We start from the raw sequence: 22006 nt of genomic DNA, 5'->3' as shown, positions 1-22006 counted from the left end.
TCGAATGAAACCAGCGAAGAAGATTGAACTGGGATTCTACGAATGCTTGAATTCTTTTAGTTTATGTCTTATAGTACAATTTGAAGCTTAGAAACATTGTTGAAGTGCTGTCCAATCTCGTCCGACTTATAGTCAAGAGGTGCTTATAGCGTGCTCACAAAATTGTAGGACTTGTTCTGATTGCAGAGCCAGAACGGTGTAACGTTTGTGATGATAATTTTTGTCGATTTCTCGTTTTCCAGGCCCAACAAAGCTTGAAATTGTATGGTATAAGTGAACCATGAAAAAAGCCTCATTCAGGAAGAAACAACTACTACATGCTTCGCTTTTTCCAAAACAAACTCTTACATTCATTTTCCTAAAGGGCAGTTTGAAACAATCAAAGTTATTCGTAACAAAACCACCTTGAACTTCTAGGTCAATCTTCTGACGAAAAGCCAATTCAACTCGTCAAGGATGTCCTTTTACAATCATTTATTGACATGAGCATTCTCTTCGAACGTGTCGGAACAGATAAAAGATTGAAATTTCAGTTATCCGTGAGGTAGATTACAATCGAAACAAATGTTTTCACTCATGGAGATCATGGTCACTTGGATTTAAAGCCCTCAGAATCCTCGAAGTACTCGAATTTAAAATGTGTATTCCATATCGCTCCATAAAGTAATTATTTGCTTGATTTTTTTGCTTGCCCTCAAGCTCTGAAAAATATTTATTCAGTTGACTTTGAATTTATTAAAAACGTTGGCTCGTGTTGTAATAACGTGAAACTGCACACGAACTGCTTTAGTTTCAATAGAAAATATAGAGCTTATTTGTGATGACTTGTTTTGAATATCTCGGACTTTTTTTTTAACGTGACTAGGGAATTGAATTTGAAAATAAATGCAAAGGAAGCGTCTTTCTTCAAAACAAACCAACCAAACCACTCACAAATCACGGAACATTACGATTTGAAACCAGTCGAACCTACAATCACCACCATAATAACTTCTCATTCTGTTTCGAACATCGAAGCGTTCCATTCGCCTGCTTTGCTTCTTCATTTCTCGGCTAAAGCAAATGCACACAAACAGCTAGTGGCATGTTCCATTTCGGCTTTCCTTTGGGAATCCTAATGGTTCGCCCTGGCCAAATCCGCCCTCGGTCGAAAGCAGCCGCGAGCGAAAAGGGCTTTGTTTTCTTTCGTTTCCTCTCTGTTCCAAGTTCCAACTCGTCCGGCAGGCTCTTGACGTAAAGCAGTTCATCTGTCTGGGTTCACTCTGGAGGAGGGGAAGAAAATCGGGTGTCGGGCGTGGTTGGAGCTTTTGAAGGCACAAGACTCGCAGTCCTTGTGAACGATGTATTTTGCCATTGTAAGACGAACACCGCTGAGCCCACCAGGCCTACGCCTCTGATTCGTTCCACGACGTTTGATTCAGATGTGTTTAGCTGAGGACTTCGTGTAAGAACTCGTATCTGAGGGTGGATAATATGAGCGTTTCGTCGCTGGAACCTTGAATAACTTTGCAACTTTGCAGCTTTTGGACCATGAATGCACTTTGGGTGACATGCCAAAGTCAACCAATCTTCCAAATTCGGGGTGAGTACCGACGTATTGTAAAAGTCTTGAACGCTCTTGATTGGCGCTTGTCACGATTTCTTCGACCAATTTTCTACCGTAAATGCCTCTGAGAGTACTATCCCATCATCAGAGAAAGGCAGGCTCAATCGTGTGATTAAATTGTAAGACTGACAAGGGTACCAATTGCCAAGAAGTGGGTTTCAAGTTTCTACCTACACTCCCACCTGAGCTCTTATTATCATCAATCATTTTGAATTGCATAGTACGGAAGTCGTATTACTTGTGAAATGACATTCTTACCCGGGCTTTAGGAATTCCTAGTGACAAGAAACATACCGGTGCTTAAAAGGGTTTGCGTGGCTATGTTTGATAATGTTAGTTTTTCATTGTCAAGCTCATTTGAAAGTGGATCATACATCAGGCTATTCGTCGTCCATGTCCATCAGCCATGAACCAATCATTTACTGCAAGTATGGTATTCGTCAATTTTTGGCCAATTACGTACATTGCGGTTGCCTCTAGTTGCCAAGATCGAAAGTCCGTAAAAACGAGCCTAATCATAAATCTTTGGCCGGGTCTGGAATCCTAAGTATTGCCGCACTATTGAATTGGTCACTAGGGAAAAGCAATCATGAACGATAGGAAAAGAGCCCTCCTGGGGCTTCGTTTATTGCCAATTTTGATTTTTCAGTGAAGATGAATTCCGTTCTGAACTTCCGCAGATAACAGGATTTTCCTTTTTTCCGGGAGAACGATGGAAGAATAATGGAGTAAATTACGGGAATTTTCTCTTCCCGAAGACAACCCAGAGCAGTCAAGACTTCAGCTTCTGAATGGACAACACCGTAGCTCTACGTAGAGTAGAGTCGGTAGACAGCACTGGAAGGTAGGCGTAATTTAATGGTCATGTCTACCAAATGATACCTCTTTGGATAATTGCCATCTCCCTTCTAGTAGCTTGGGATGGTCTTAACCTACAGTAGTAGAAATTGAAGGGGAGATAGCCTGACTATTTGAGTTCACCAGGGTTAAGCAAAGCGAGACCTTCGATGAGTAGTTGCAGTTGAAAAAGGGGACATTCCCCGTTACTTCACAAATATTTGATCAATTGTCTTTTGTGACTAGAGTGGAATTGAATTGTAGTTGGAAAGAGCACGCCTGAAAGATGCGTCGAGCTTTTGTTGTTCTCGCTTTTGTGAGCATCGCACATTGAGAAGGTAGAGCGGATCTGATGGTTTTGGGATTCATTCAAGGGTGAATACTCGCTGGTGAGCATCTTGGAAGATTTTCTTTTCATCAACTGCCTCGAGTATTTTTCTAAGCTACAGGCAGACACGGTCATGAGACCAATGCAATACCAGCTAAAACAAATATGGCCAAGTTCTATCTTTTATCACTACACTCCAATTCATGCTGACGGCGGTAAGCAGATTTTAGCTTTCAGTTTTTTTTGTTTCATTCACTGGTCCATCGCAAGACAAATGTTTTATACCAGGATTGCCATCGATTGGTTTATCGCTCGTTTAGTGGGTTCCTAGCGTAAAGCAGGTGGTTCAACCTACTCCAATATTCGATGGTCTCCCAAGAGGATCACTTTAGAGCAGAGATGTTTGACATTGATGGAAGTGCTTGGAACTACCACAGCCACTGTAGCTTCATTCCCGACTTCCCCATCAATCGATGCTTTAGCCGAGAGGGGGAAAATAGAGATAGTATTGGACATTCGGTATGCACATTTTCGAATTCGTGAGTCGTTCGTCTTAATGGGGACTTGAAGTAATGCATTCAATTGCATTCGAATGGTTGTTCAAATGACATAAGATAGAGGAGCCAAAACCAGTAGACCCTCCTTTTTCGCCCATCAAGATTCGTTCACGAAGTCTAGAATTCACTTTCAAAGAGATCTTCTATCGCGGTTCATCCTTGTGGAACTTCAGTCGAGCAAACTTCATTCCAGTGCTGGACACTCGTAGTTTAAAGCTTTTTTTTAAATGGAGTATAAACTTTTTGAAGCCTACTTCAGAAATCCATAGCTTTTTATTGTTTCAAAGTGAAGAATAAAGAAGACCATGCCAAAATGGGGCTATGAGCTCCATTGTGGCTTCTTTTGTCCAAAAACTGACCTTGTACCAAAGACTAAGGTTTCCAAAGGATTCGTTTTGCAACTATTGCAATAAAACTGTCTGGAATGACGTTGAAGAAGTTTTAAAAAAAATCACCAAACTCATCCATACTTGCTTCAAGATGAGCTCAGAATGTGATAGCGTTCATCTTGTGTCTTTGACTCCATCCAAATTGGTTGCAGTTGCTCAGGCCTCGCCCACTCAAGCATCTCGTTTGGTCTGTCTTTGCTTTAAAGCGAACAAACAACACAAGCTAAGAGTTGTCTGCAACCAAAACAAAACCATTGCTTTTACAATATGGTCCACTAAAATTAACTTCATGTACATGAACCGACATCTAAATCAATACAGATTTTTCTGCTCCAATGGTGAAAATCAATTTCATGATACAATCATGTCGAGTGTGCGCGTCTGTGAGCCTAGAATTACAATCAGATGCGTCCTATTGCGCCAAAAACACGGAGCATTACACAAGATGAAACGGCACTCATTCATACCAAAGTCAAGCAATTCCCCCTTCGTCCAACTGTGGCTCTCTACCACATCTTCAACCATCGTCGGTATGGCTGCAACCGCGATCATCAAACCAATGAAGAGAACCAGCTCTCGATACAGGGTGAGAAGAAGAAGAAGAAAAAGAAGAAGAAGAAGAAGAAGACCACGACCACGACCACCATACGTAGAAAGAACTGACTACTATGTACGGATCCGAGGGCCTGCAGTGCGTAGATCAAAGACAGCGTTTCAGGCCTGCAACATAGCCTCGCTGATCCACACAGTGAACTAAACTGTTAGCTGACGGATGGTCATGCTGTAAAATGGCTTAGAAACGGAGCTGCCCTACTACTGTACCATTACTACACACATACAGTACTCTTTGTCGTCAGTGATATCGCGGGCCCTGTTCTGTGGACAGACTGTCATTCTCAGACCGAGTTCGAATCGAGTCGGGAAGGTTTATTGGTGCAACAACAAACCCAGTCATCTATTCTCTAAAAGTGAAACATACACAATCCCAACCAATCCCGGAGAGGTTTTCCTGCAACCGAGAGAGTGAGTATTTTGATCCAAAAGTGTTATTTTAACGTGGATCCTCATCTGCATCAACAAACGGATTTGTGTGGGATGTCCAAATGACGTCAAACCATTCCTTGTCTACAGGAACGACACGATGAGTCACTCGCATCAGAGCTTTGACCAAATATGTGCTTGTGATATCAAAATTGCTCATGGATCATCGAGGTGATGAGGTGATGTCACCAATTTGAAATTGATTTCCATTCCCGTTGTCCCCGCCCCTCCCCGCTCAATCAAGAGAGAGTTCGATGACCATTCCTGGAAACCTCTACAGTTTATACACATACTATTTATAAGCACTTGGTCGCTAACTAATCCACTTTATTCGGGGGAATTGTGCCAAATCACTTGGTTGCAACAAAAGGAGTTGTGCAAAGCCTTTGACTCTAATGAAATGTAGCTTTTCGTTGGAGTCAGAACCATTACGAGGCACATTACTCTTCATCGCTTCATGACTCGGTTTCAACCTGCATTTGAACTATTTGTCTGCGTGCAACAAATAGTCGACGTGATATCAACGTACATTTCTCATTTGCATTCACGTATTTTCTTGGGGCGAGATCGCAAAACCAACTCATTCACCGCTGGGTGAAAGTGGCAAGTTGTGACCAGAGCGATTTTGATATTGTGAAACAACGGATATGCTTGGCTAATTTTTCCCTGGTCTATGCTAAGAAGTTAGAACTTATGCTACCCGATAGTTTGTGCACTGGCCGTGTCGTCATTGAGCCAACTGTTCAGGTTATAAAACTTGGACATTGGCCATATTGTTTTTTTTTTGGACCATTGGCAAGTACAGGCACGTTGTTAAGTGCCTTATCCGCTTCTTCGCTTGACCACTTAAGAGGTGGAGGCGGATAAACCACTCAAATATTTGCTGCAATGTAATGGAAACATGCATATCGTGGTTTCATCATGCCTTCCATATCAAATTTCCCAGTACGCTCGAGGTCACTTTTCAAAGCAAAACTGTTAGAGACTGCAGCAGGTTCCCACGATGACCTCTCTGGCTTTCAATCTCTGATCGTTGGCCAAGATTCAGTGACTTTGAATCTCTTTGAAGCTAGTCTTGAGTCCCTAAGCCCTAAGGCTACTATCTTCGGTTCGGACCCCTAGCATGGAGAAATCTGTTGTTTCCGTGTAGGACATGATTTGGTTGGCGGGCAAAACAAGCCACGTTCATCGTGGCAACAAAAAATCAGTGTTCTATGACAGAAACTTTGAAGCCAAGGGTACTTTCGTGCCTTCCACGATTGCCACAATGAGACTTGTTGGCCTGCCGTCTTTTGAAAGTTATTGGAGCATTTTGTAGCTCTACTAAGATACGAATATCGAGTCGCCTCCACTTTGAGACGTGGCTCCAGTGTATTTCAAACCTGGTCCTTCAGACGTCGATTTTTCAAACCACCAACGTGCAGGTGAAAGTATTAAAACTGAATGAATACAGGCGCTAAGATGACACTAATCACTTGCATCTGGCTCTTAAGCCAGGGTAAGTAGGAACTGACTAATCTTAGCAATTTTCATTCCGCTTTGGATAAAGTTATGAACAGAAGTGTCAGGGAAACGTCATGTGGGAACGAATTACGACTTGTCGTCCTCGGCCTTTAATATGATTTTGGCGACAAAGCCAAGCAGGTTGTTCTTCAAAAGTGGCAGATTTGAAAAGTCTCCGTTCGACCGGCTCTTGACTGGCAATCTCATGATAAACTCAGAGAGAGCAGTTCCCCAGCCCCTCTAAACTCGACTGGTTGCTGGACGTACCTAGACACTAGAATATACTGCAGTACAATTCATTGACCTCAATCTGACCGCTGTATGGCGACATTGAGAATAATTGCCATGATTTGCCGCTACAGTGTTTTTTTTTCTTCTTTTTTTCAGATGAAGAATTGAGGACTGGCTCAGATTTGCATCAGCCGTTCCTTGACAGGACGACCATTGCGAAAGGGCAATAAATAAAGCCTCCGTCCTTTCAATTCAGCTTCGTCAGCCTGTGAAAAAAAGACTTGAAACATGGCAGCTTCCATGAGCTCTTCCGGAACTCATTTGACTCTCAAAGAAGAGGATGTCATCAAACTAGCGAGCGAGTTTCTGCAGAATAGACTTCTGCACATCTCCCAAGTGATGCTAGAACGAGAATCAGGAGTGATCAATGGGAATTACTCTGATGACACTCTGTTTCTCAGACAACTAATACTGGATGGACAGTGGGATGACATCATGGAGTTTATTCAACCCTTGGCCTCCTTGCCTTCGTTTGACTTTAAACTGTTCCAGTTCCTCATTCTCAAAGCCAAATTTGTTGAACTGCTCTGCATCAAAAGTGAAGCTCCCGACGTTCCACACGAGAATGCAGTGAATACAGTTGTGGACGTACTCAAAGAGATCGAACAAGTGGCCCCATCCAAAGAGCATTATTCTAATCTGTGTCTCCTACTCACCATGAATAAGCTCTCGGATCATGCTGAATACAAGAACTGGAACCCAACCAAAGGACGGATCAATTGCTTCAAGGCCGTCCTACCACTGATAGTCGATCTTCTGGGCGGGGAAAAAGACAAGCAAAAGCGTGTATTGGGTGAGGAATCTTGCGTGGCCACAAATGATCGGTTACTTCAGCTCATCATTAAGGGCATCTTGTATGAATCTTGCGTGGACTATTGCCAACAAAAGGCCACGGGTGCCAAACAATCCAACTCCATCGACTTCACCAACATTCTAAGTCAATCCGATTTCAACGACTCAGATCTCAGCTTGCTTTCATGGCTTCAAAGCATCCCTCCAGACACGTTTGCTTGTCCTTTTGAGCAAAAGAGTTTGAACGTGGACGTGGAGCGAATCAAAGCGCCAACCTTGGAAACCAAATGGACAGAGTACATGCTCATTACGCCCATTAAACCAAACATTTTCCCTCATTCAGCCATGCCTAGTTCCAGACCGAAAGGGGCAGATGTCATGACGAAATCACTCAGTGTGTCAATCATGCGGCCAAATGGCGAGAATGGGGTGACAGACATGACGAAAAGCTTAGCCGGATTTCACTTGAACAGCAAGAAAATGATGGATTCGTCCGTTGACCATCTCTTCAAGGATGGGGAGAGCAATCGCTCCGTTTCGAAACCCAAGCCACCTCCCCCTCCCCCACCGCCAGTGCCGTCAAAGCCAAAAATGATACCTCCAGACGGTCATCACACCCCTCAGCTGATATCCTCCCACGAGCCAACCATGTCACAAGCGCCCAGTCAAATGAAAGTGGCCATGGGCAAAAAGCAACTCGTCGGAGGCCCACCGCGTTTCTTACCCGCCAGCTCTTTGGAGGACGTGCAAGCGATTCGTTGCGCCGAGTTCCATCCGGGTGGGCGCGTGTTTGCCGTAGGTTCCAATTCGAAGATACTCCGGCTTTGTCAGTATCCTGATATGAGTAATATTTTAGAAGACCATGAAACAACGGAAATTACTGTCTTGAGCAAGAGACCCAAGCACCATAAGGGTTCCATATATTGTTTGGCTTGGAACAGCACCGGAGAGCTAATTGCCACGGGTTCCAATGACAAAACGGTGAAGGTGGTTCGCTTCAACAACGACAATCGGTCCATGGAACCCCAAGCCACAGGGGAAATCGAATTGAATATGCACGATGGAACAGTCAGAGATGTTATTTTCATGTTGGATCATCCAGCCACTCTGATATCCGGAGGTGCCGGCGATTGCAAAATTCAAATCACGGATTGCAACACGGGCCAGAATATCCACTCCATGATGGGGCATAGTGGTCACGTGCTCTCTCTTTGCACCTGGGGTGGCCCCCTGTTTGCGTCTGGCTCTCAAGACAAAACAGTCCGCTTTTGGGATCTGCGAACCCATGGATGTATCAATATGGTGCAATTTCATGGAGGGGTTGGAGGCCCGCCATTGGGTTCACCGGTGGCGGCTTGTTCAGTGGATCCATCTGGTCGCCTTTTAGTCACAGGTCATGAAGATGCCACTTGCTGCCTCTACGATGTAAGGGGCGGACGTTCAGTCCAAGCTTTTAATCCTCACAACCAAGACATTCGGTCGGTGAGGTTCTCACCCAATGCCTATTATCTTCTCACGGGTGGCTATGACAACCGGCTAATCCTCACTGACCTTCAAGGAGATCTGAGTCAGCCTTTGCCCAGTGTGGTGGTGGCACAACATCAAGACAAGGTGATCTCCGGTAGATGGCATCCGACGGACTTCTCCTTTCTAAGCACGAGTGCTGATAAGACGTGCACTTTATGGGGATTACCTCCCATTTAAAAGTAGCGACTCCATTAACATCAAGTATCATGTTCCCAATCTAATCAATTGATGGCATCAGTTCCAAAATTGGAAGGCCTTGTGCCCCACGACTCATGTGATATGTCTGACATGTCGTCAGATTCTAGAAGTCAGAAATGACGTAGTAATCTTGTCCTACATAATCCTAATCCACTACCAACGACTTCTCTAAATCTTCTTCCTTTATGCTTCACGTAGAAATCCCTGGTTATTTTTTTTTCATCAAACTGGAAATCGGAACTTCCAGGAACTAACAACAAAGATCAGAGGGGAAATTTGATCCAGAAATATTTGACGACGATCAACCCCGTCTTAAATATAACAAATGTAGGATTCATTTCATTTGTTAGTCGCCTTTCAAATCTATTTTTGTGCTAACCTGCACTTGCACCATTGAGAGCTTGGTTGAATAAAGAAACTCAATTTCAGATGTATTTTATATTAGAGGGATCGAAAGCAATCCAATAGCTCATAAAAAGGGGAGGCGACACTTGGTTACACGACTAGTAAGAATGGTATGTTACAAAGGAATCTCATTCATGAATTGACAATAATATTTTGTAGAATCAATCATTCGAAAGGGGCAGGATCGACCAGATTTGGTTGGACGCGTAAAATGAAGATTGGACGTCATTGCACATACGGGAGAAAGTGTTTGAATAGCCTTTGGCCGTGCTGCTATCACCTGGTGAGTCTTTATTTGTTGTCACAGCCATTTCTGGAAGTGTGGGCGAGTTTGATCCATTGATCCGGAAGCAAGCCAAGAAAAGTAAGAGTTTGGAACAAGGCTCTTTCATAAGGCACGTATTGAATTTGAAATGGCTTTCAGAAGCATGACCCCCCAGAGAGTCTCGCTGGTTTGCTTTATTTTAATACCTCGCTCTCAATGCCACTGAATGAGGACGAAGATTGGAGCTCAAGGAGTAGAATAAGACCGCGATGCATGTCCAAAACAAATACCGATCACGGTTTGCTGGGTTCGAGGGCCCTCCTAATCCTCCATTGTAGGGATCATTATCGGGATCTGGAACAAACGAAAACGTTATCCCGGAAAAGAAAACACGTACCCGGACAAATGGATAGATGCAATAACCAACGGATTATCGAAATTCGAATGCTTTGATCCTTTTTCAATTCGATTAGGATCTTGTGAACCAAATGTTCGAAAATTCACTGTTTGGCTTAGGTGGTGCATGCACTTTGCTTTATAGAATTTAGAAGCACGAACTCTGTTCGTTTGCGCATTCTACGAGTACTATGATGGTGAGGCCTTGTTGTATTTTCAAAAACAAGTTACTCGTACTAAAAGCAATCAAAAATCATCCTCAAATAGTTCCTCTTATCCCAACATTGCGTTGTCAATCATTAAAATGTTCAAAATAATGAATTGTACCGGAAATCAGTTTTGAATTGTTTTTTTTTTAATTAAAATGTTATGAAGGGCGTAGATTTATTATAGAAAGAACAAAGAGATTAATGTTCATTTTGATTTACAATCATTTGTGAACCATTTATTATCGCCAGATACGTTGAAGGTATGAAATGAACGACTATTCAGTTGCATTTTATCGATTTTCACTCTACAAAGGAGCAAAAATGTTGCCAAAAATTATTTTTAATCACGTTTTTCTTTAAAAAACATTTCGACCCCTTATTATCAAATATACATTTCGCCGTTTTACCACTACAGGGTTTCCCTGTACTTTCAATTGTAAAGTCATCTCTCAAATTCATCAGGGATTTTTCACCGTTTACATAGGCATGTGGTGAGAGTAAGCTAAGAACTATTAAAAAAAGTTATTGTTTTGTTTGTTAGTGCTAACTTCTGCTGTGTATTTAAATGAAAGGTAAATAGTTATCGCGCTCTTAAGAGCAATTGAACCAATGCCCAACCAAACTCGAATGAACAATTTATTTTTTCGAATATCTAATCTCCGTTCATAACTTACCATACTTGGAACGCGCAACTTCCTTGATGATTTCAACCTCAACAACATGCTTCAGTTCTTCGACCTCTTCAGGATTCTCTGCGTCATCAGCATCCCCTTCGTCGTCGTCGTCGTTGTCATCTTCAAAGATCTCCTCTATCTCAGTTTTGGGAGCAACAAAAACCATCTCTTCGGCCATGGAGAAATTGGTGGGAGGTAGAGCGATTTGGCAAACGAACACCGTTTCTCGCTCCATGTCCAATTGTGTGTGGTTGATCTCAATTCTAAGAAGGGCGTCAAAGTATTTGGCATTGTTGGGGTTTTCCAAGATGATTAGGTCGTCGTTTAGTTCGTAGGCAGACTCATTCCTAACGCAAGAGTAAACACATTCAACTGAAGTATTTTTACATAGTTAATGTTGCTCGGGGACCGTCGCACTTACTATCCTTCCCAACTAATGCTCAACATTGGCTCAGGAAAGACACCACTGACCAAACAAGTGAGATTCACCAAGTCTTCAAAGGCCTCCAACTCGAGATCGATGCTCTCAGGTGGAACTGGAACAGAGGCAGGAAATTAGCTTCTACAAACAAGGCCAAGAGTTGCACTGTAGGCAAAGAATGGAAAGAAGAATGGGTATTTACTGCATTTACCAGATGGTACCGTAGGTACTCGTAGGTATGTCGGTAACAAATGCGCTACTCTAATCGCCTACTATTCGAAGGCGCTAAGTGAAACTGTACAGCTTCTCATTCCAATTACATGTGCTGAGATAGCAAAAAAGGCGGAACTCGTCGGGTCTGAAGCAAAAAGCAAGGATCCAGCCAAAAGGAGGCAGTACCTTCGTGGTTCACGGTATGGCTGGATAAGTGTTTATTGCTCAATAAGGCACCATCAATCACTGAAGAAGCTAATTTTATTCATTAGGCATCTGCTTCTGACTGAATGAGCTCCAATTGTGAGGCTTAAGAGGAGGCACTGCAGGATTGATCTCCTCTGATGTGCTGCAATATATCAGCTCTTGGCTGATTAGCTAATCCGGTCTTGAGTATGTATCGCCACAGCCCATCTGCAATTTACCTTAGGTACGAGTACATGCCTATTTATTCCATGGGAAAAGGGGGTCGAATGCAGATCTGTCAGGACAAATTAAAGGGGTACGAGGTAAATCTGTGGGCTCGTGAGGCGTTCTCGCTCTAGCTTATTCCAATTCAATGCTCGCTCAGACTACCTCAAAGACGGTTATTTTCTTCCATTGCATCCATCACATCAAAGAAATGCCTCGAGTTCACCTTTACAATATGAACGGAGGGTACTAAAACTGTAGTTGATAAGGACGTTAAGATGTGAGTTAGCGTGAACAATGCTTACATTTTTCAAATCAATTGCCTTACTTTTCAAATTCAATGCCACCAATAACAGTGTGCAGCTTTTATCAATTATCAGCAAATGTGAATGTAACTTGAATGTCAATCCGACAATTTGTAATCCAACAACAATATCAAAGATTTTTGGGATTAAAAGGCCTGTAATCCTTTGATCCTGATGCCGCTGAAGAGGTTGTCCGAATGCTATGAATTCTTTTTAGGACTTTTCTAAACGGATTTTGAGTTTCCTCGTCAGCCCTGGTCAAAAAGGGTATCAAAGTAGAACTTTGATATTTACAAAGAGCATCTAAATTGAAATTTCATCTTCTTTTTACTGTTCACAAGTACTTCACGTTTATTTGAGCATCTGTCTGAGAATATTCCAGACAAGGCCCTTTCAACCTTATTCGAAAATGTTCTTCTGTTTAAAAAAGCCAAGAGAAGTTACCAAACACGGCAGTGCGAGTCCAATCAAGACAACAAAGAAATAAGTCAAAACTCGTGGAAACCCCAATGACTGACTGACTCACTGTTTTCTTAATTCCTTGATTTTCAGGAAAAATCTGAAACTCTTTTGTTTCACCATCATTTACCATAGACAATGAGGTCTTTCTGTTTAAAGTCCTCATCGATGAGTGTGGACACCTTGCATCGATATGATCCGGAGAGCTCTGAACTCGGGTTGATAATCTTCAAGGCTCGATATTGCTTGGCCTCATCCTCATGTGCCACAAAATCGAGGTCAATATGGTTGGCAAATCTCTCGCCAATCAGCTGAGGCTTTCGACCCTGGCCCGGGACCCATTGGAAAAACGGCATATGATCGCCGTTAAAGTACCATTTGACATCCAACTGGCTTCGCTCCTCGTCACTGAAATCATAATCACAATCCAGGATAATCTCCGAGTCGTTTCCCGACTCGGCCGTCTCGGGCATGACCAAATCGATGATCTCCACTCCTTGAGCTTGATCTGAAACACAAGGAAAAAAACACGTCGTCACATTGGGGATCCAAACTTTCTACACTAAGCCAATTATGGTGATTGTATCTGATCAGTAGCTCAAATTGCACGGAAGTAGGGAGTGCAGCGAAGAAATTGATGTGTAATTTGGTTGCGCGGCAATTTCTAGGTCCTTATCCTGTCCACCTAATGCACCGTCGTTTTACACTACCCGACAAGACACGAGAAGGTAATTGATCAAAGACAACGTGTTACAAGCGTGTTTTGATTGTTATCTTGAGCAGAGTTGTTAGAACTCTAAGTATGAGTGGTGCATCCATCTACGAATCCATCCTATTTGGATAACTATAACTCATTAAATTGGACCAGGAATTATCATCCCGATACACAGTTCATATGATTTTATTAGCTTATTCAGATTCAAACGAAACCCCTTTCAACTTGTTTTGAAAGTCATTCGTTGAAAAGAACCATTGACCAAGATTTTTCTAAAGCATACGCACTACATGTGAAGGATGAGCACTCTCAATCCATTGGTGCTTGATTGTCCGTCCACCCACACATCCAATATAAGAGATTGGCAACCCCTCTTAATACGCTTTTAATATCAAGACCCAAAATGTTATGTATTCGGAGAACTAAATGCTTCCTGCATTTTTGCTTCAAATATGGTTTTTCTTCAAGCAAATAGAACATATTTTGCTTTCGAAGTGCCTCGATGAAGAACTTTCGTAATCCAGTTGCTTACGAGAGTCACGTGCTGACACGAGGAATCGGAGCACTCTGTTTAGTTCTGAGAGGTACGTACAAATGTTGGCGATTACTCCTGATAAACTGTTAAGAAAAATTCTGACGTAGAAGAAGGCGTCCTTTGTAAAGCATCATTTATGGCGTCCGTTTTGTTTAGATAAAGTTAGCAGGAACAGCCTTGGGGGTAATGTCCATTGAAGCTCGACTTGCAAGTGAAAACGATTTGTATATGGAGTCAAATGTTTTCTTTGGTTAAGCATTAAGTGTGTCACTCTCCTTCTTCTCAAGGGCTGATGTTGATACGTACGACAAAACGAAAGGGAGGATGTCTGTTCAAGCTTAGACTGTCATCAAGGTCAGGGAATCTTTCAGGAAGTTAATTAAAGTTCAAGATCTAATTCACTCACAACCAATTCGAAATCTGATTAGTCACTGTCAAATTAGATTGGCACTTTTCACAAAAGACATGTGCATGAACTGGAGAAGTGCTTCTTTCCACATCAAAAGATGTTCGCTGTTGTCACCCTTGAGGCATTCCTTCAACCATTCGACAGCTACATCTGTTGAAGGATGACTGGTAGGCATCAGAAGAGGCCTTTCTCGCCAGAACTTTGGCCAAGGGCTCTGAAAGTCGAGAAACCGCTGCAAATTTGCTTGCCGATATATGTACATGTTCCAGGTGAAAGATGAAACTTCCATTCATAGAATTGGCATCAAACTATTTTTTGAATTAGATGTACGTATTTCGGAAGCAGGGTATTGGTTGTTGGTTACCATGGGCAAAGAATGTCTCCCTGGAGTGAATGTTTGATGGCATCAGAGGTATGATTCTCAAATATTTTGTTCTTTGACATGCCCTTCTTAATGGAAAAATGGAAAACTCACCCCCCCCTCTAATGGAAAACAAGTGGAGTGAGTAGTTGTTGGAGATTTGTGTCTGACGTTTTATCCCAGACTTTGGTGAGTTTCATATTAGAAGTGCTCAAAACCTCCAATATTTATCCAAGATCATCATGTTTTCCAAAGCTTCTCAAAGCCTCTTGTTTTCCTCTTGCTTCAATTGAAGAATACTCAAGAGCTTAAAAAAGAAGCAAAGTAACAACTTTTGAAAAAGTGGATGGATTAGAAATCCAGACGTCAGAAACAGTCTGAAGTCCAATTTTTTGCATGTCACCACCTACACCAAACAATCCTTTCAAACCATTGTGCTTGTTTTCTTTTAAGCGAATAACAAAAAAAAAACAAATGTGAAACCCATCCCAATCGCAATAAAGAGGTAGAGGATAGACATATACTTTTGACTGGACTGACTTAACAAATTCGAAGGATATAAATAAGAAATTAGGGGTGGTGAGGCGGCCTATAAAGGCAAAAACTGATTGGCTTCATTAGGTTTTCACCATCCCTGGATGATCAATTCAAACCTCATTTTGGCCTCTGAGACTCTAATCTTTTCTTTTTGAGCAAGGAAATTACATTCTTAAGGATTACTGTAGATGAAATACAAAAACATTTATTTCCGTATGTCGAGCACTTAATGAAATGTTCAAGTGCCATCAAAATATTGGAATGTTCCGATCCAATTTGTGACCAGAGAGCCATCAAATTGATCTAGATTCCGACCAAAAGTATTGATTTTGCCCGATTGCCTTAAGGTATTTCCGTTCTAAAGGGTCTATATAGTACAAAAAGTCGAGGTCCGTCATGAATGCTCGTCCGAATGACAGAGTAACAAATTACGAATTGGCCCTCACGAACGTTTAGTGGCCAATTATTTAGGTATGATAGTCGTTGATGAATTTTCCAATTAGCAATCCACATTTAACCTTAAGCTATGATGAAAGCGATGAGCATTCAGCTGGACTTCTTTTTGACGTTTTCTAACAAATACCAACCCCTTTTCAGAATATGAGGCCCTTCTTTGAAGGGCTTTTCTCTCTCTCCTGTACTCCATATTTACACCAATATAGAGCTTGGGAATTCCTTTCATCTAAAGAGACTAAAGTGTTTGCTCATCCGACAACTGATGCCAACCCGAATGAAGAAGAAAAGCTTCTCTCCCAATGACACAAGATGTACGAACGATGTACGAACGAACTACGTACCACCAACTCGTCGGTAAGAGTGTGAAAATCCATTTCCACTATCATTACCACCATCTCTCACTTCCACGGAGCTGAGCTGGAAATTGCTCGAAATGTTCCTGTCCGCGACAGAGGAGTGTTTTTTGCCCGAGATATCATTCATCTATTTTAGGAAACAAAGACATCCGAAATCGCTTGATCTCAACCCCGTTCCTTGAATGAACGATGATGGCCATCCATGTTGGCTTGGCTTGAAACTGAAATTCTTGTTTTCTGTTTGAATCTCGGGGATTTGTAATCACGGCTGTTCCTGGTAATAAAGATCAATTGGGCTGATATGCAACTCGTGCACGCACAACATCAACGAGCACAACAAAAGCCAAAAGCCTTGGATTCCGGGGCATTTGTGGATTCAACTCCAAGAAACTCAATCAAGGATAGTTGAGTTCACGTTTAGTCGCTCTCAAATCATCAAAGTTCAGGGGTTCACGGCTCAAAGTGAACGACTGTATGATGGCCGTGTCAGTCACTATTTGTTGGTATATAAACTTCCTGCACATAAAGATAGTACCATTCCTAAAGCAATAAAGTCTGCCCATGTTTTCAAAAAAAAATCCACTCCCCGGCCAAGTATCTAAAGGCTCTGAGAGAATGTTGTTTCATCGAAATATGAGTGGAAATCCAGTCTCTGACAAATCTTATCCCCGTCTCTTTAATGTTACGAGGATCGACATTTCCTTGGCACACACATGTGTGTCAGTGAAATGAATCTTTTTGAATGCGTACAAAACAAGCTCTCGAGTGTTTCCCCACCCTCTGAATGTTGATTCACTGGCCTAGCACTTTAATGGTGAGCTTCTCTGTCTCAGTGCTAATTGGATATTGATGTTCTGCTCGTTTTCCCCTAAGGAAATTTCCGAGACTGAAAACCACCAAGCATCATCACTCTATTTCCATCTCTCATGTTGGATCCAGATAATGCTCATGTGGCATTACCAGGAATTCGTATTTCAATTGACAGATTTCATTACTAGCACGAGGTAAAGTTAGCTCTGTTATGAATCGCACTTTGTCGAAAGTTTGACGTGTTATTTGAAAGTGGATCCCCATTCGGACCAAGAAAATGATACCCAATATTGGATGCATCTTGAAATGTGCTTTAAAAACAAGAGGTCTGGATTTGTAAAATAGATAGCTGTCAAATCCCTCGCTTTTCAGAATGATGAACACTTTCAACAGTCGAACTAATATGTCAATGATTTGGAGGTGCATCGTCGGACAATGAACGAGGTCTTGCTGATCTTGTCAGGACAAGAACTAATCTTTTTCACGGCAATCAACGGCAACAATACACTTTTTTGCGAAGGTGAGCTGAATCGCTCACACGGTAATAAAAACGCACACCACTGCATTTTGGCTCCTTCTGTCAAAGGTTGAGTTTGATGATATTTCGCTCGGTGTGAAATCGAGCAACAACTTAAATGGAGGCCAGACATTTTCTCAGAAAGTCCTTGAAATCCATTTCAAATAGAAGTGAAGGTAATGGATAAATGTTGAAAGACCAAATATCTCGTTTTCACGCTACTCCAGTTCAGCAGGTCTTAAAATGCGGCTGAAAGTAGACCAGGGTGTACTAGAACACTCCTTCCAACGACAAACATTGACTTCTTAGTACACTCAATTCCATTACTCTAATACAAAATTTTCAATCAGCATCAAAATGCCTTCCAGGTCTGATGGAACCATTCATTTACAATACCTCGGCTTTTTCCCTTCTTGAGAGGCTCCTGTTGAGAATCAGTCAGTTTTAATTCTTTGGGAAATGAATGTTTTCCCATAAGACTCACATCATCGAGCTCGCCCCCACACCAGAAATTGAAGCTATCGTAATGCTTTTAATCATTAACGCGGTGGTGAGCGATGGTTTTGGTGATTTGCTTCCGGCTCCTAATGTAATAGTAGTCTGTCGGTAATTAAATTCTGGAGGTCGAGCGATGAATAGTGCGTAACCTTCTTGGAAATCACTTGGATTGAGATAAGATAAAGCCATGAACATAACAGAACGTCGTACAAGAGTTGTTTGATAACAGAGGGAGGGGACACCGCTCTCATAGAGTCCGTATGCATTTAATTGGGACAAAAGAAACAAAAGCGATGGTTTCTTCTCGCCAGGTTTACCCGATAAGAAAACTGCGATTTAACGGTTCAACCACATTTCCCACGAGTTCTTCAGCGACCACCACAATAACAGAGAGGACCGACCTTCTTTTCGCTCTCTTTAGTGAATGGATGAAGTACGAAGACAACAACAAGCCGCTCTGGAAGACACATAGGCTGTGTAACACTTATACACTGTACCACTTACGTGCAGTCCATACGCTGGTAGGGGTGGGGAAAATCCAAGCGTAATTCTAGTGCGAGGCTTTTGATTGCTAATTTGGCTGATGAGGCGAATGTCTTTTATCTCGGTAAGAAGCACACGAGGCTGAACTACCCTGAGTTGGCAAAAGACCGAAGCTTTCACTTCCAATGAGGTTCTTTACTTATGTGTATATGTATTTTGTTCACAACAATTGCGGGATTTCTTATTCATCAATCTAAAGATACGTTTTATTTTTCTTCAACGTGTACTTTTTATGTCGAGAGTATTGGCAAATCATGGTTGATTGGTTGTTACATGCTGTAATGCTGTATATATACCCAGTGGTGTGCCTTCAGGTATGGTTCGAAACCTACCAACAGTGAAATTGAGCTTTGAAGGGTACTCAAATAAATAATGCTAATACTAAACATCTTCTATCAAGTGACAAACAAAAAGCAAGAGAGTGTTGTTGCAGGGCAACTTGCAACTTGATGTTGCAGGCCTTGTTAATGTTGCAGTTCTACTCGAACTATTGAATTGGGGTATGAATGAAGTGGCCCAGACGGATATTCATTCACTATTTCTTTTGTTGGTACGGATCGTTTGCTCATCTCTTTTTACGCTAGATCCTTGAAATGAGTAAAACATTGTTTTTGAAAGCTAGGAAATGTGCTAACTTGAGCGATTTCTTAAAAAGCAGTCAGATGTGCTTGGGTATAATATGCTTAAGGATACTGTATTCAGTCTGGAACAATTGGAACTACTTGAGAGAGTTTTGAGTAAAAGATCTAAGATAACCAACTCTAATAACTGATTACTCCCGTAATTGAATCCCCACGCGCACAAAGGAAGTAATCGGATAAGACGACAGTTTTTCAGAAGACAACTTGATCTCTTACCTATAATCAAGACGTGCATCATGAGAGCAACCCATGGAAGCATCCATAGTGTTCCCAGATCTCTTCGGATCTTCATAATGGGATTTCTTGAATCCAGTTCAACTAAGATTTGAGACACCAAGCACGAAATCTGTTTGGTCAATGAAACTGGGAGCAGACACCGCCCAAATCGACTTGCAAGAGGAGGATGATGTTGAGGATGAAGCCGATATGCAGAGGGAAAGCAGTTCAAAGCGGAATCACATCGCCATGGATGCTTTCAAAGACAACACTTTCGTTGTTGGATCCATCCAGGACAGTCAGGCAAAATCCCAGAGTGAGTGCGAGGATGTCTCAACAAGAGAGAGAGAAAGAGAGCTGCTCAGGACAAGGTTGGCTACAACACTAACGTGAATGATCAAAAATCCCCCACCTTATCAGAAGATTTTCAATGTCTTTCCAACTAATACTAGGACGACTCGGAGAAGGCGGACGCTTCAGGATGATCTTTTCGCGGAATCGCGCTCCTCTGGAGCACTTTTCCCCACATCTCCCCTTGACAACCTAGGTTCGGAGTAGTTCAGCATGTAGTATTACCTATGCTAGGGTGTGTTCTCGTGTGTAGTACGTGCAGATGTACACGTACGTCCACCCCATCCAGTGTCGTACAGTCACAGTAGCTAGTTTGCGTTGCTGGCGGCCGTTTGCTCGTTTCTTGCGGACTTGAACCAAAGTCCCGACATTTGGGTGTGGAGAAAATCTGCCTTTTCCCCCTTTTGCATCTACCCAATCGCACTTTGTTGAAGGAGGAGACGGGGCACGAGCCGCCAAATTAGACTAATTTTTGGGAACAAACAAAACTTGAGACCGAAACGGGAAATTGCTGTGCGAATTGAATCGGCAATCAAAGATTCGAGGAATTTCCAAGCCGTCTAAATGGATTTTAGTTAAGATTTACATCCAATCAAAGTTAGGATTTAGGATCTCATTAGTGCTAGATGGAGAAAAGTCTGGAAGTTCCCAGAGTTCCACGGCACAAAGTCAAAAAGCGCTTATCTTGAAGGTACAAATAAGGCATTGCCAATTTATAAGCAAAACTCCAATCTCTTCATGCGTGGATAGAATCTTGTTCCCTTGATCTTTATTTTAATGGTTGATCAAACAAATCTATATTTAGCACGCTGCAGGTAAATATTGTCCAGACCAAATTGAACGGGGCCTGTTCCCTCCGAACCTTGATTACAGAACAATGGCTCTGAAGCACAAGACCTTGGAGAGTAGATCATCTTCCCAACTAGATATGAGCTAGGATTTGTACTTGGGGAAGTTTACTCAATGGATCGTCTTTACTTTGGAGATGAAGACACGCCAACAGAGGCCGGTCTCGCTAATTTGATCCCTATTTGTACTCAAGAGGGCAGAAGCAATCCTACATTTCCTTGTTGTACCTTCCCATTTTGATTATGCAGATAGTTGTGCCTTCTCTCAATTTAACGTTCAAGTCAAAGTTGAAGAATGTTCGCTAAGGCAAAGAAAGTTTCCAACTTTTCTCAACCTTCCCCAGGGACTTGAGATTCAGGATGCAGCCGACAAGATTTGCGTCTTTTTGACATGACAAAACACAATGCCTCTCTGATAGACGGACCAAATGGTCCTGGGAAAGGTTGTAAAGTGGTACGTGCGTTGTCAGTTCCATGGCCTTAGGCCTTTGAAGCAGATTCTGAAAAGTAACGCAGCTGCCATGGATTTAGAACAGTGAGTGAGAGGAGAAGGGAGCCTTTTCCCGCTCAGAGTGGTTCCTCCATCTTTCTCCATGGTGTACGATGTCTTCACAACTCTTGTGACAAGCTACTCCACCGGCACATGGACGCATCCATCGACATGGCTGGTTGGCTCGTACAGACGCGAGGCTGTTGGCCATCTTCAGAAGTGATGTTGGAACTTGAAAAGAGGGATCCACGCTCCTTGCACAACATTGGGAAAACGCGGTGGGTATGAGAGAGAGGGAGAGGGAGAATGTAGACGGACACACATGGAGGATTCCCGCGCGCCAATTAGAGCCCGGAAAACAGGGCGAGACTAAGAAATTGTGTTCCAATTTTTTTAGCTCTTCTAGAATTGAATTACTATTGGGAGGTGAGACGCAATAAGGGGGAGGGATAGTTGTGACGAACAATATTGAGAGATGTATCGTTCACATCGGTTGATCGTGATCAAAAGGACTCGGGAGGAGTTGACAGTGTCTTGTTTCGGCTTTTGCTTAAGCCTGAGGGAGCTTGATTTTGTGACACTTTTTTGGAACACTTTGGTAACATTTGACTTTTGGCATTTGCACCCCTCCGAACCCCTGCAAGGTGTTCTGATTCATCCACAGAAAAGTCTTCGAAAGATAAATTACTTATGCTGATGGGAGCAGAAACTTCCATTAATCGTGTTTGCTGCAACTTGGCCAAGAAGGATAGCACATGCCTGATTTGTGTCTAGCCATCCTTATTGACCGCATCTTGATTATGGAACATTTGTGTTGACCTGTTTACGTGTAAAGAGCAACATGCTATCTCATATCTGTATCTACAGACAGTATCCACGCCAGAGAGTGTCCATTT

General features: G+C 42.4%; 2 protein-coding genes across 6 annotated transcripts; one reads left to right on the top strand and one right to left on the bottom strand.

The window, feature by feature from the left end:
* Window positions 1-1011: 1011 nt before the first annotated feature.
* LOC131884120 (WD repeat-containing protein 47-like) lies at window positions 1012-9497 on the top strand. 5 transcript variants are annotated; one of them, XM_059231783.1, is made up of 4 exons: window positions 1012-1444; window positions 1521-1582; window positions 2287-2450; window positions 6649-9497. In XM_059231783.1, exon 4 carries the CDS (start codon window positions 6781-6783, stop codon window positions 9046-9048), a length of 2268 nt encoding a protein of 755 aa, XP_059087766.1. In that variant the 5' UTR covers window positions 1012-1444; window positions 1521-1582; window positions 2287-2450; window positions 6649-6780; the 3' UTR covers window positions 9049-9497. The 5 variants fall into 5 exon arrangements, with proteins under 5 accessions (XP_059087766.1, XP_059087768.1, XP_059087765.1 ...); XM_059231785.1 differs by lacking the exon at window positions 2287-2450; XM_059231782.1 differs by having other exon boundaries at window positions 1012-1582; window positions 2256-2450.
* On the bottom strand, window positions 9493-19908 carry LOC131884122 (uncharacterized). The gene is made up of 5 exons (XM_059231786.1): window positions 19422-19908; window positions 12958-13335; window positions 11440-11554; window positions 11019-11365; window positions 9493-10093 (listed from the first exon to the last, which is right to left on the bottom strand). Coding segments are annotated over exons 1-4 (570 nt in total). The 5' UTR covers window positions 19498-19908; the 3' UTR covers window positions 9493-10093; window positions 11019-11364.
* Window positions 19909-22006: the final 2098 nt, after the last annotated feature.

Source organism: Tigriopus californicus, chromosome 7 (genome assembly GCF_007210705.1).
Source record: "Tigriopus californicus strain San Diego chromosome 7, Tcal_SD_v2.1, whole genome shotgun sequence".
In the NCBI taxonomy this organism is placed as follows: Eukaryota; Metazoa; Arthropoda; class Copepoda; order Harpacticoida; family Harpacticidae; genus Tigriopus; species Tigriopus californicus.
Note: the sequence above shows the minus strand (reverse complement) of the source record. Positions and strands in the feature narration are given on the sequence as shown.

Excerpts from the sequence above, each read along its gene's own strand:
- LOC131884120 (XM_059231785.1), top strand. The coding sequence starts at position 6,781 with ATGGCAGCTTCCATGAGCTCTTCCGGAACTCATTTGACTCTCAAAGAA.
- LOC131884122 (XM_059231786.1), bottom strand. The coding sequence starts at position 19,497 with ATGAAGATCCGAAGAGATCTGGGAACACTATGGATGCTTCCATGGGTT. Across the intron at positions 13,336-19,421 it reads GATGCACGTCTTGATTATAG|ATCAAGCTCAAGGAGTGGAG; the intron begins GTAAGAGATCAA and ends CTTGTGTTTCAG. Across the intron at positions 11,555-12,957 it reads GAAAGACCTCATTGTCTATG|TTCCACCTGAGAGCATCGAT; the intron begins GTAAATGATGGT and ends CCTCTGTTCCAG.